The 13,990-nt window shown below is 44.6% G+C and overlaps 1 protein-coding gene across 2 annotated transcripts in view; it reads right to left on the bottom strand.

Annotated features, from left to right (window-relative positions):
- Positions 1-13,990, bottom strand: part of TP63 (tumor protein p63) — a 103,524-nt gene that overhangs the window by 82,503 nt on the left and 7,031 nt on the right. For both annotated transcript variants that reach the window (XM_029960778.1, XM_029960779.1), the window contains exon 2: positions 185-313. In XM_029960778.1, coding sequence (XP_029816638.1) covers positions 185-313 — 129 coding nt within the window. The remainder of the gene's footprint in view (positions 1-184; positions 314-13,990) is intronic.

Here is a 13,990-nt window from a genome sequence, read left to right as displayed (position 1 = left end):
CCCATAGGCTGGATGTGGAACCTCTTGAGAGTTCAAGAGCTGTAAGTCACCACAGACTGACACATCTAATCATCACATCCATATCTAATCAACAGGTACATAAGGCTCCAAAACCCCCAGCATCAATCCCTGGAGCATCCTGTCCTAAAACACCTTTCACAAATTCCACATAAGGGCTACTTACTGTTCCAGGAAGTCCCAGAGATGCTGGATTACCTCTGGGCTGAGGAATTCCCTCGGCTGTGAGCCCTGGGACATGGCTGATCGGTAGTAACTCTCCTTCCAGGAGAAGGGGCTCGGAGTTTCTACAAACCTTAAAAAACAAAAGCAAAAAAAAAAAAAAAAAAAAAAAAAAGGAGAAAGGAAAAAAAGAAAAACACACACACAAAGACAAGTTGAATGCATGAGTACAACTTGATGAAAACCCATAAATAGAAGCTATTGTGTGAAAAAGGAGACATGCTGAATGCCTGGAACATTCACAGCTGTACAACACACATTCCACACTGCTGCAGATGCTGTATTTAGATGGGAGAGAATTTGGCCAACCTTCCCAATAAGTTAAATATCCCTCAGAATCCACTGGGATGCTGCATCATAAGAATCCCAGAGAGAAAAAAAAAATCCACTTTCCATTTTACCCCAAAATAATCAACTCCCCATATAAAGCAGGTAGTCTTTGCAGCAGGTGAAGCAACTAAGCAGGGTGTGATTTCACTGTCCCTGGCTGGTTACCTCTCTAAATGGCATGCCCTTGGATGATTAGGCAACTTCTCCTACACCCAGCCACTGCAGCTGAGGTCTCAAACCCAGTATTTTTTTTTTTAAATTTAAATAATAATAAATAATATTTTTGTTCTATTTTCCATGGAAATAAGTTCCATCACATAAAAATTTTTCTACTTGTCTTCTGCCTTCTCCCCTCCAACGATTTCAGAGCCTGACCCACTGATTTCCACCAGATCTCCTAATTACCTTGGCCATTTTTATCCCCTTAACCTCCCACAAGCCTCACAGAAATAGGTGGACCCAAGAGAAGCAGTGACAGAGCTGGAGCACTCATGCTTTCCACAGCTGCACATTCTCATCCCACTGGCCAATTTCTAAATTCAAACACAGCAGCTTTTACACCCATGTCAAAATACTTGACGGCTGCAGGAATATAAGGAGAGCGGGAGGAATTTCTCGAGTATATTTGCAGTTGACAAAAACTCTCAGTTCAACTTTAATTAGAGTATGAGGCAGGTGACCACCTTTCCTGCTACAGGGTTGGGGGCATCCTGCAAAATTTTCATATGAAAGAGTTATTTCAGCACAATGCAAGCAAATGGCCATGTTCCTTGCCAGGGAAACAGCAGTGGCGAGAGCCACGGTTATAACTCGATTCCAAAGAGAACTGGACTGATATTTTATTTGGCACATATTCGTCCTGTTTAACACAATGGTCTAAACAAATTGCCTGGAAGACCCTAATTTATTAAACTGCCAAAATTAAGAAAGAGTGTTTCAGAGGGAAGATCATACTACAGTTCTTTTCCTGAAGTATCTACTTCTGGCTGCTGTTAGAGAGGGATCTAGCTCTCTTTACTTAATTTGTGTGACCTCTTATGTTTTGAGGATGACTCCGGTCTGCAAAAAGTGGGGCTTTCCTCACCTCTGCTGTCCACAGAACTTCCTGCTCTTAGAAAAGAGCAGACCATTGTTCTAAGCTAATGGAAATCAAAGTGTCTTAAGCTCCCAGAGCCAAAGCTGGGCATGCCTCAAAATAGGTGAAAGTATCATTTCAGTTGCTTATCCTTTTTGTAATGAAAAAAAACCAAAACCAACATCATTTAAAATCTCATGAACAGCCAGAGACAAATAAAATGCAGAAGTGTCACAGCTAATAGCTCTGCCTCACAGATGTGAGCACATATCCACACTACATGTGAATAATCACAAATTCTCTGAGAACAGCAGTTATCCCACAAAGTACCAGAAATTACTCCTTTCAGGCTTTCAGTCTGGTAAGACACTTTCAAGAATGCCACACTGAAACCCAGAAGATCACATCTAGCCTAAAACCTTCCACATAAGCTGCAACTCAATGCCACCACAAGCTTTGAAGGATCACAGTGGGGGAGCATATGCTCTGCAACCTGCTCTGCCGCTAAACCCACAGACCTCAGGCATTGCTCAATACCCTGCACTCAGTCCTGACCTCGTAGGAGTGGGCAGAGAAACCCCACAGTAGGTTCTCCCAAGCCACCAAAGTGGTCACTTCTAACAATTATTTTCCACTTATCATAACTGCTCATGACTTGTACACTTCTTGTTACTGCATAAACAGGAACTACCTTCAACAGATAAATAGTTATAACAAAACAGACCTTCCTCAGAGACCTTTCCTTTGAAAAGTCTCGGTGCAACTTGATTCCCGCATGCCATGGTATGCCCCAGCTTTGGTTCACTGCTGGACAAAGATCTTGGTCTCAAAAAGGCAAAGCAACCCAGTTCACCCTGCCTGCTCTGGCCCTGGTGGTCTCATTCAGCAGCGATACCATAAACCTCCCCCAAAACAAGCAGTGCCCACAGCCTGCAGTGCAGGAGAGGCAGGAGGTATTAGCTGCACACACTGATAACACCAGTTAAGGACACAGATGGTACTTCCCTCTACCAAACACAACTCCAAATTTCTCCATAGAAGTATTTTCCAGCTGTTTCACTTTTATCCCTGCACCCAGCCAAGCTCCTAGCTTACTGTTTTCTAAGAAAAGCATTATCAGATTCTACCTGATAGCCAAAAAGGCATGTTTCCCTATACCATGCACAAGAAGTCTCCTGGTTAATGCTTTCACAGAAGCAAAATTTGAGAGACTCCTTCAACACTCTCTGCAACCTTTACTACCTGTACAAGTCTATTTCCAAAGCAGGCAGCAGGATTAGGCAGCCAGCTTTGGCAAGGCAGCTGTGATAATACTGTGGGCATTAGACAGGTAGTGAGCATTGCTTTTTACTCAGTTTGGAGCATCCTGCTCTCAGGTGGGAAAGGGCTGTTAAGCTGCATGAAAACCAACGTCAGCACAAAGCTGCATACAAGATAAACTGTCTTCTTTCCTGTGATTTTAATAAAACCTAAACCTAGTGCCATTTCCTTCTATCAGCCTTCAACACAAAGGAGCAGCCTCTGTCTACTAAACATATACCTAAGGGCCTGAATTTCCACAGGAAAATAACAGCTAAAGCCTAAGCAAAATCTATCCATAAATGTCACTACTCTAGTTAATTGTCCTTTCCCACATCAGCAAATGCTCTACTTACAGTAAAATAATCAGTGTGCCTAAAGTTAAACTCAAGATTTCAAGCATTTGCATTGCTCAAATTGGTTCTACCAACCAGCTACTTTTTTATCAACAGACATTTAAGCAACATCCCTTTTAGCCACATCCACTCTCCCAAAGGGCATCACAGGAAATGGCACTACTGAACACTGGCTCTTATACCAAACTGCTGATTACAACAGAACAATGCATAGTAGTAAGTCTTGTCTAGTGTGTCTCTGTTTAAGGTAAGGCCCTGCATCAGCTGTTGAACTAGCTAGCAGGCTGCTTTTCACAAGCAGAGAACACTGGCTACACCAGACTGGAACTACAGGGGGATTTACAGCCCCCATCAAACTGCAAGCTGAATAGGACATTGCATCCACAAGTCCCTCCTTCAAAAACCACTAGGGGATTATTAATAGCAAGTTAAATCTTTTCCGAGAAGCGGGACCTCACCAAGAGCACAGTGTTTCCTCACGCAGTGCTGGGACGCTGCTCCTGAGCCACTGACTCCCAGGTCTCAGGCAGCAATGCACTCCCACTAAGATCTAGCTCAGCTCCATCCTATTTATTTTGATGGAGCAAGAGCAGCCCAGACTCCAGGTGAAAGCAGTTTTCCAGATTAACTAGGTGGGCTGAAGCCTCAAGACACACTGATTATTCTGCTGCCTCCTGACCACTCCCCCAGAAGAGCTGCCTTACAGCCCCCTCACTGGGGATGTGTCCCAGCTGATCCCCTTTGCCATCTCACTGATGAGCGAGATCTCTGCAAAATACAGCAATGAGAGACACATGCCCCCGTAGCCGTGTCCACACAGCACTCACTTTCAGAGTCTTCCAGAAGGCTGTGAATATTAAACTGAACCAAAAAAAAAATCCAAACCAACAAAAAACCAATCAACCAAACAAAAGAAAGCAACCCACCCTTCCAAAAACCAACAGCCAAACCAAATAATCCTGGCAAGCACAGAATTTGATTCTCATAAGCTTTAACCTATCTGCACTACAATTGACTTTCTCTGGAAGCGAAGGTCCCAACACTGGAGGAAATGAAGCCCCGACTGCTTGGCCCAGCATGACCACAAACTGGTGGCAAACTAGAGAGAAAACAAGACATTTCTGCTCCCACTACTCAGTCTAAGCACATGCTTCCAGTCTTCACCACATTTACCCCCTTTCCACCTTCACATCAAAGGCATTAAAGGAACAAAACAAAACAAAACAACCCCTAACTACTTTCCACAGCAGGAAAAAAATTACAGAAAACTATTAAACTCAACTATTGCAATACAGCAACACTTCTCACCCAAAATGCCACCTTTTAGTGCAAATAATCTTTCTTAGAAAGGGCTAAAGCCAAAACACCCAGGTTTGACTTACCACTGGGGAAAAAACGGGAGCTCCTGAGGAAAACAAGACCTAGGTTTGATACTGAGCATGCACAGCCCCTCCCCTATAGCTTTAACCTTAAAGGAGGATGCCACCTGCTTTCGCTGATAGAGGGTCAAATCTGACACAGGGTGCAGCTCAAGCACCACTGGGGCGCATGTGTGAGTCCAGCAGCCTCCTTCCAAAAATAAAGACTGTCGCAACCAAGAGATAGCTGGTTTCCTTTGTTTTTTCATCCAAAATGGGCTTGGTGCTTCAACACTCTGAGCCACTCCTGGGTTAATAGTACAGTTTATGAGGAAACCAGAAACGAATATGGTATCTCAGTGAAGCTGCTGTGTTGGGTTTCAAGAGATCCAAGCACTTTCTGTTCTCCTTAGCTTCCCTTGAAAGCTGGAGCTCTGGGGTCGTTTGCGTTCCTCCTGCATTGGGCGAATTCTCAGAAATTATCATATAGTTTGAAGATGCAGAACTTCATGGCTTGATATTGGTGTATAACCACAGTGTAAAATTTTGTGACATGAAAACTTTCACAATAGGGACGAGTAAAATGATCTGGAGATTTTTTTTCTTCTTCTTGCCAAAATTACGGAATGTTGTTTTCTGCTTGTCCCCACGAGATGTCTTATCAATGGTGTGCACTTTTCTATCACTGAGTCTGTAGTTCTCAGCCAATGGACATGTAGATGGGGCCAGAGAAGTCTTTCTCTGTAAGCTACAGATTTTGCTCTTTTTTCACAAGATATATTCCCCTAAAGGACCTGCTAGTGGAGTACTCAGGAAACCCTGATTCAGAGAGAAGAACATCTGGTCTTATGAAGAAAGCACTTCCACATTATGCAAATGTACCAAAAAATAATTAATAATGTCTAAATAATGATATCTAATATGGCTCATTTTATTCATAATTCTCAAAGTGCTCTACAAAGGAAGACAAGGTAATTACTCCCATTTTACCTGTGGGAAAACTAAGACACTGGGAGGTCATAGGATTACTCATCGTTACTCAGCAAGCCAGAAATACAACCTTGGTCACCCGAGTCCGAGTCTAGTGCTTGCTTTAAAAGGAACTAATGATTTTGGGTGTTTAGATAGCGAAATTAAAAAAGGCCTTAATTTCTTCAGGTGGAGTATGCACTGTACTTCCTAGAACAAGAAACTCCCAAATTTCACTTATCTATCTTCAGGCACCAAAATGCTGATGCCCAGGAATGAAAATCAAAGCTGCAGAAATGCTGTGACTAGATTTAAACCATACTCACATTTCAGAGTGGAAGTGTAATTCCAATTTATATGCCCAGACTAAACTCTAATCTTTCTTCCTGAATGCTTAAAGCAGTTAACCCCTTAAAAACCCTTAATTCATGCACAGATTAATAGATTAGTGCTCAACCATCACAGGGCACGAGCTGGGTAGAGAATTAAGTCACAGAGAAGTCGGCAATCAGCAATCCAAATCCACATGCTCATCCCTGTCTTCTGCAGTTACACCTTGAAGTGTATCAAAAGCAATGGTAAACAAACAATTTAAAGTTCACAAGCATTACGCCTAAATGCCTAAATCTTGGTGTCAGTTGTATTTTTAGGTTTTGAGTGGGGAGGGGGCTCCTTTTCAGATCACACCATTAAAACTCGAGGAACTTGGCAGCCCTCGTCCTGCTGGAATTCCCCCTGCTCTGCGTTGTAACACTGCAGTGATTTGTAGACATCGGTACCTAATGAGGCTCACAGCTGTGCAAGAGGAGAAGGATGCGGGGTCTGGCAGCACGGGACAAGCTGCGCCTGGCAGGCAGTGTCATCTGGAATTCCCCGAAGTGCAGAGTGCTCTTGTCCCCCATGACCGCAGTGGCCACCCTCGACCAGCAGAGCATACCCTGGAAGCACCCCTTAGAGACCTTAGGAAATCAGCCTGGCTCATTCCTGCAAACAGGGGTGCCAAAATGAAAGCCAAATGGTAGACAGGCAGGCTCTCAACTGCCTCGGAGAAGATTGTGGCTGAATTTCATTGAACTCTAGTGCACTTTTTCTGTGTCTACTTCATCAACAAGCAACCTCCCTTCCTAGCATGAATTGTACTGTAAAATGCATTGTCTTCTTTTTTTTCTCTGCCTGATGCCATATTCCAAGGTCTTGGCTCACATGATCCCAAAACAGATTGACTCCCATCCTGGCAGAGGCAGGTCCTGCTGAACTGTGCTCACAGGTATTTATTCTCCTTTCAATTTTGAGCCCAGCTTTCAGATTTAGCATTTTAAAATCTAGACTTCTAGCAACTTCTTTAAACCCTTCAGATTGTCTTTCCATATAACACTGCTTCTATGTGTCAGTCCAAAAGAAAACTGATGGTTGCATGGGTTAGAAAGGACAAATGTAAGGAATAACAAACACCAGCTCAGGATTCCTTTGAGACAGAATAGAACTTTCACCTATGGTTCAATTGCCTGTTCTTTTTTTCCACTTCTCACTTTTTTCAGATGTTTCCCAGATCTGATATCTCATTAAAAAATCATGTGGACAGCAGCATGGGTTATGGGGAGGGGCAGCTGAGAGAAGAGTGGTCAAGTGGCACAGAGATGTGCATTAGAAAATGTGAAAGAAGCTGACTGCCAAAAGGGTGAACCCTGATCTCAGAAGTAGCCGATAGGCAAGGAGATATGGGGAACACAAGAAGGAACTGGGAGTGACAGTGGCAAAGGGCTTCGTGACACTGACAATGTCCTACAGCATCCAAGGACAGACTAGGGAGGGAAAGCTGAATATGAGCCAGTAGTGTCCTGGCTGCCCTGAGGGCCAACCATGTCCCGGGAGGCATCAGGCAAACCATCACCAGCTGGTCGAGGGAGGTGATTGTCCCACTCTGCTCTGCACTGATATGGCCTCATCTGTAATACTGGGGCAGTTTTAGACTCCACAATATAAGAAAGACACTAGGCTATTAGAAAGTGTCCTAAGGAGGGCTGTGAAGATGGTGAGGGGCCTTGAGGGGAAGCCGTATGAGGAGAGCCTGAGGTCGCTTGGTCTGTTCAGCCTGGAGAAGAGAAAACTGAGGGGAGACTTCATTGCAGTTACAACCTCCTTGTGAAGAGAAGAGTAGGGACAGACACTGATCTCCTCTCTGTGGTGACCAGTGACAGGACCCGAGGGAATGGCCTGAAGTTGTGTCAGGGGAGGTTTAGGTGGGATATTAGAAAAAGGTTCTTCACCCACAGAGTGGGTGAGCACTGGAACAGGCTCCCCAGGGAATTGGTCACAGCACCAAGGCTGCCAGAGCTCAAGGAGCGTTTGGATGATACTGTCAGGCACATGGTGTGAGTCAGCCTGTGCAAGGCTAAGAGTTGGATTCAATGATCCTTGTGGGTCGCTTCCAGCTCAGCATTTTCTGTGATTCTGTGACTGTTACCTTTCACAGTCACTAGGCAAATGGCACTTGTATTGCACACAACCTGTTTCAACTGTGAACTATATATTTAGAGGAGATAAAGCAATTCTGTCTCAGAGGAATGCTCAGTGTTCTGCTAGGGTCTACTGTAATAGTGCATCCTGATCTCCCTGTGACTTAGATTTGTCTTTTGGAAGCGTATGTGTGTGAACTGAATGCAAAGGGGTAGGAAGGGATTGTTCTGCTTCCTAATTGCTCTTTGCTTCAGTCTTCAGTTCGCAGAAAAGACTGACCTATATCAGAGAAAGTGAAACTGGCTGCACAGTGATCCTCCTAATTCACCATGCTGCAAAACACAAGGGGGATTTTTTTCCATTCATCATCTCCTTTCAGTTATAGTCATTTTGAGTAAGACTGCCTGCAGTGAATGCTACATTTGCAGCTTTGTGGCCACCACTCAAAGCACATTATATCACTGCAGCCATGTGCCCCGTGCCAGCACCCTGCTCCAGCACAGACTGCAGAGCTCCTCTGGGAGAAAAAGACTCCCTCTGCATTCCCATTACTACCATGACGAGGGTTTCCAGCATGAGCACTGCATGGCCTGCTCCCTGCAAACTGCTGGGAATGGCTTCTGGAAGCAGAACGATTTCAGTGTGCTATCAGTAACCCCTGCAGCCTAGGAACCCACTGCATCTCCTATCAATGTCTCATCACATCAGCTATCTACATGTCATCATTATCAGCCTGACAACAGTCACCACTTCCATATAACAGAGGTATTTCTTTGTGTCCTCAGGGCTTCAGGCAGCCCATCACTCCACCAGCACTACTGTCCCCTAATTGTTAGAGAAAGTCACTCCTAATTTTTTTTTTCCTTCAAGGTTTCCTTCAGCATCTTGTGAACTTTCCGAGACCTCTCATATCTCCCACTCAATTTTGGACACCCCCTTCTCACCCATCCTTGGAAACTCAGCCATGGACATCCCCTCCCCTTCAGCTCAGCCCCGACACCCACTCCCTTTCCCAGCAGGGGCTGAAGGGTGGAGCTCTGGCCAAGGTGAAGCACTGCCACAGCAATTCCACTGCAATTGGTGCATTTTAGTCTGGAGTACAGAGTCCTCATAATGTCCAGAAGACCACCTAGGAACCTGAGCAATCTCTGTGGAGAAGCTCAGAATTAGAGTGCAAGCCTGGAGCTCGGGACACCCAGCCCATGGGTGTCCTGTCCATCTTTGTCCTTCCATTCCTGAGGTATAGGAGTATCCCCAGATTTGTAAAGCACATAGCGACCTGTTGACAATCAGTACCTCTGCAGCGTAAGGTGGTCTCAAGACTTTTCAATTTAAATAATAAAAGGACATGTAAATAATCAATTTTAAGGAAGCACTGAACCGAAAACCAATTAAAAAGCAGTTGCATTATTTTGTAACTCATTTTTCCAGTCAATCCCTTCCCCAAACCTATTGCAGTGGTCGTTAAAAGCAGTGCCCACCTGCAGAGGGAAGAGTCAGAGCGGCTGGGCAGAGGTGAAAGCTTTTACACAGTGAGATAGTCTTCTTAAAGCAGCACAAGCAGAAAAATCCAGGTCCAGCCCTTAAAATTCTGAGGTATTTTTGAGCCAAGTCCAAAAATGAGTGCTAGAGAAACTTTTCAGGCAAACTGTTCAAAACCCACAAAACATTTTCAAGTCCATAAAAAAAAAATCCCTTTGGTCTAAGTAAAAGACATCATTTGCTCAGTTTCACATACACAGCTGAGAACACATATTTGGGTCTACCTTTCGGAGTTTGCTCAACACGATTTGCAGCCAGCCAGCCCTGATGGTTTTACAGCAGGACAAAGAGAGTGATGCTTTCTCTGCTCGGTGAAGGAGAGGACAAGTACAGGTTTCTGCTGAGGTCTCCTGCTGGGTCAGTGCCGCCTCCAGCCCTGCTGTCACATGCCAACCTCTGCTGCCCAGCTGCAGCTACAATTAAAGACAACAGAGACCATCTTTTGTCTCTCCGGGGGCAATGCCTAACCCAAAATCACTCCATGGTCCCCTCATCCACCATCAGTAGTGGTTTGCAGCCTGGAAGCATCTAGGGAAGTAGGAGACTCAGACACCTCTGCTGTTGCATTCTGCTGCACAGTATGGGGAGACCCCTCATTTTTCTGGAGGAGGAGTGGGAGAAAGGCAGTTGTTAAATGCCCAAAGCAGCCTAAACCAGTTAACCACATCCTTTCCAGTTACCCAGGTCTCCACAGCATCAGGGAATACTAAAAGAAAAGAAAGCAACAGCTCCAAAAATGAAATTGGGCAAGGTTATTTTCAAGAGATGGCAGTCATGAGAAAAATACAGATATTACAGGCCTTCATCACTACTCTTTTTTTAGTGATTTTAGGTATTTAATAGGAAAATTGAAGTTCTGGAGAGGCAGTGGTCAGAAATCTGACCTTCCTGAGGCTTGCCCTATCAATTTCCCCTCTTTTGAGATTTGGTCATCAGTATTTTCCCTGCATTTACCCCAAACCAGTATCTACCTCAATTTGTTGCTGTCTCTTTTTTATAAGGAGCTTGCTTTCAGTATTTCCCACAGGAAATGTGACTCTTAACTATTGTCTATTGAATTTTTGCAGTGTTGAGTGCAACCAGCATCTCTCAAATTTCACTGGTCTATCTTCATCACACCAATACAGAGACCACAACACAGAATGAAAATTACTTTATTTATTACAGATAGTAAAATAATTCATCCAAACACATCAGAGCTTCAGAAAGGCAATCAGGGTGTGAGGAACTGGTTCTTATTAGATACTGCAAGGCTCTGAAAGAAGCCAGAGCCAAGGGAAAAAAATACCCAAACTAACAGAAGAGTTTAACTTGAAGCCAGGGTAGAGCAGCAAGGAAAGGCCTCAGCTACATCCACACTGCTGGTCTGGCTGGAATTCAAGGTCTAATTTGTGTATTATTCCTTATCTGCATGCAAGCACGTTTTTGAGACATGGCCCTGACCCAAGCACAGGGCTACCTGGAAAGGAAATGACCGTGAGCACTGTTCAGCCCAACCTCTCATTTTATATAGCAGGGAAAAGTTAGGTCTGGTCTCAGATGAGGTTTCTCCAAGCCAGTGTACCACCAAATGGCCTGAGCTCATCCCTTCCTAAGGACTGTTCACTATCAGAGCAAGTGCCAGCTGCAGGCAGTGTATCACCAAGAGAACCTGAGAGAAACCCTCAGATCAAGGGTTTGTCATGGGGGCCATCCCCCAAACCAGGGACCTGCACTGTGCTGGGTAGCTGCCAGGGAGATCTCCTTGGGTTCCTGACTGGTTTTTTTGTTAACACAATAAATGGAGATTATGTGGTGCAAAGAGTAACAGCTTAGAGACTACAACTAGGGCAGTAATTCTCCCGAAGTGCAACAGGGTTAAACCAGAAAAACAAACAAACAAACAAACCCACATCAATTTGTGTATCTTAAAAGATACAGTCAGGACCCAACAACGTTTCACATGTAATGCTCCTGCCTGCAGAGATGAAATCATGCTCAGTGCTTCTCCCAGGGAGTGCAAGGATGAAACATCATCCAAGGAACTCTCACACCACTCATTTACATGCTCTGGACCAAAGTATACAGATAGCACCCAGGTGAGCAGATAATAGCTCATTTCAAGCACAGCATGCTCCATTTAGTGGCAGATAAACACAGAAGTATGGTGTATGGGAACTGATGGAGTGACTGCTATTAGATATGGTGCATTTATGCGAGTCCTTCCAAGACAACTCCCCAGAAGCTGTGAACACTCAGTGCTGCATGAAGCAGCTCTTCACCATGACATGTGTGTGCCTTATCCAGCCTGCTTGCGGTGAGGATTAGTGGAAAAAGAGGGGATTTCTTCAGCATGTGCCTATGAGCTTTGGAAAACTAAGTAAAACCAGCTCAAATCTTCATGTGGCTGACTGTCCTCCATGTCCCTGGGTTAATGATGGTGAGTGTATATTTGTGGGTCAGGTCCGAGGTGTTAGGGGGCTGTGCTCTGGGATCTGGTCTTGGCAGTGAGCTAAACTGAGCACCTCTCCTCACACTCCTGCATGGAACACCAGGTGTTTCCAGCCAGCAGGAGAGAGAGTAATCTCTCCTGGTAAGGAAGTTTCAGCCCCCTCCAAACCTTTCCTGAGCTCTGGTGCCATCTGAACCCTTTAGAAAAACAAAATGAGAAATGCAGTAATCGGCTCCCTCCCACCTCTGCCAAACTGCATGCATGGAACTGAATGCTCTTTTCTGGACCAAACCTAAGGGGTATTCCATACCCAGACTCCACAGCATGGCAGAGACACATGCAGCATGGGCTTTTCTGACTATGCCTGCAGCCCTGATGGCTCATGATGGGGTTGTAGTCCTCCAACATGCTCTGAGCTCCATTTAGAGCCTGACATGTCTCCTGCAAACAGCCTCTTCCCTGCTTGCACCACACCACTATCAGTAGTATTAAGGGGATATAAGCCCCAAGACACCAAAATGCTTTGCCAAGAATGGAGCTTCTTTTAAATTTGCTGAGATTTGAACTTTTTTGACATCTTAAGGAGCCAGATTCTTTTTCTGCCAGGATTACCCCAACAGCTCCTAGGATTTGTTTGCCCAGGTGCTTGGTGTGCTGCAGCTACAACCTCCAGGAAGGCACTGGACATCCCTGCCCACCCAACAGCAGGTGCGGAGCTGCTGTTGTCCCGGTCCATGTAGGACAGGCGTTCCTCAAATTTGGCCACTGTGAGGAGGTGGCAGTGAGAAGCTGGGGAGAAGACATCCCACATAGGCCTCAACATGGCCCCCCCACCAAGAAGAAGCAAAGCAAGATAAATCATGCAGCCAACACTGATTTTCAGCCTTGTAAAACTATGCATAGCAGGGCATTTAGTCATATAAATATAGTCAGAGAGCAGAGAGACAGCTATGCCAGACAGGGAACATGAAATACATGATTCCTTTTTAGAACAGGAGGGTTCTGAGACTGTCTACTGCAAAAGACTCATCACATTTTGTAAGCCAGGTAAGACACTTGGCTGCCTAAATTACCTACTCTTACAAAAGCCTCTTCTGTCTTTAGTTAAACAAACTCTTTACTCTATGAACTGCTCAGAGGACTTACAAAGTCCCTCTCTCAAACTTTCTCTCAAAGGCTGAATTTTACAAAAATATAAAAACAGAAAGTCCCCAGAACTCTTTAAAAGCAGGAAACTGTAAACAGCAACATCCTGTGTTTCAGTAAATAATTAAAATGCAAAACAGAAACGCCAGCAAAGCAGATGTTAGGTGCAGATTCTTGTAATATGAATTCGGTTGAAGCTCTCACTTTTTACCCCCCCAGCCAACTTGTGAAATCTGATGTGGTTTGGATATTAAACAATAACTCCCATTCCTCACCCCTTCCACCAGTGATAGTCTTCTGCTAAATACCATGCAAGCTGCATTTTTCAGCACGTAGCAACTCTGTGGCAGGGCAGCTATTGCTAAGCCCAAGGGCAGAGAATCCTTCTCTCAAAAATTACAGCACTTGCAGAAACCTTTCTCTGTGTCACAAAATAGCTCCAAGACAGGGCAGATGAAGAACAAAGAATTAAGAGCAGATTATAGTCCTGGAAGACAAGAACAAATGAACTGTTTATCTGGAACACTGCTGGTGTGTAAGGGAACGCTACCTGGAGCACTCACAGGATCTTTGCTTTTGTAACTACGATGGGTGCTAAGAAATTACAGGGTTGGCTCCCTATAATTTTATCAATACATTGCCACACCTAATGTGATTTATGATTTTTGCTTGTAATTATTTTAAAGCTGTAGCTCCTGGAGTGCTATGAAGACATAGAGTCTCCCTTTCCATCAAAACCAGTAATGACGTTTCCAATCTGTATATTTGAAGAGGAAAATTCACAAAT

The sequence above is a fragment of the Manacus vitellinus genome, unplaced genomic scaffold (assembly GCF_001715985.3).
Source record: "Manacus vitellinus isolate BGI_N305 unplaced genomic scaffold, ASM171598v3 scaffold_29_pilon, whole genome shotgun sequence".
Classification (NCBI taxonomy): domain Eukaryota; kingdom Metazoa; phylum Chordata; class Aves; order Passeriformes; family Pipridae; genus Manacus; species Manacus vitellinus.
The sequence above is the reverse complement of the archived record's forward strand: the minus strand, read 5'-3'. Positions and strand labels throughout refer to the sequence as shown.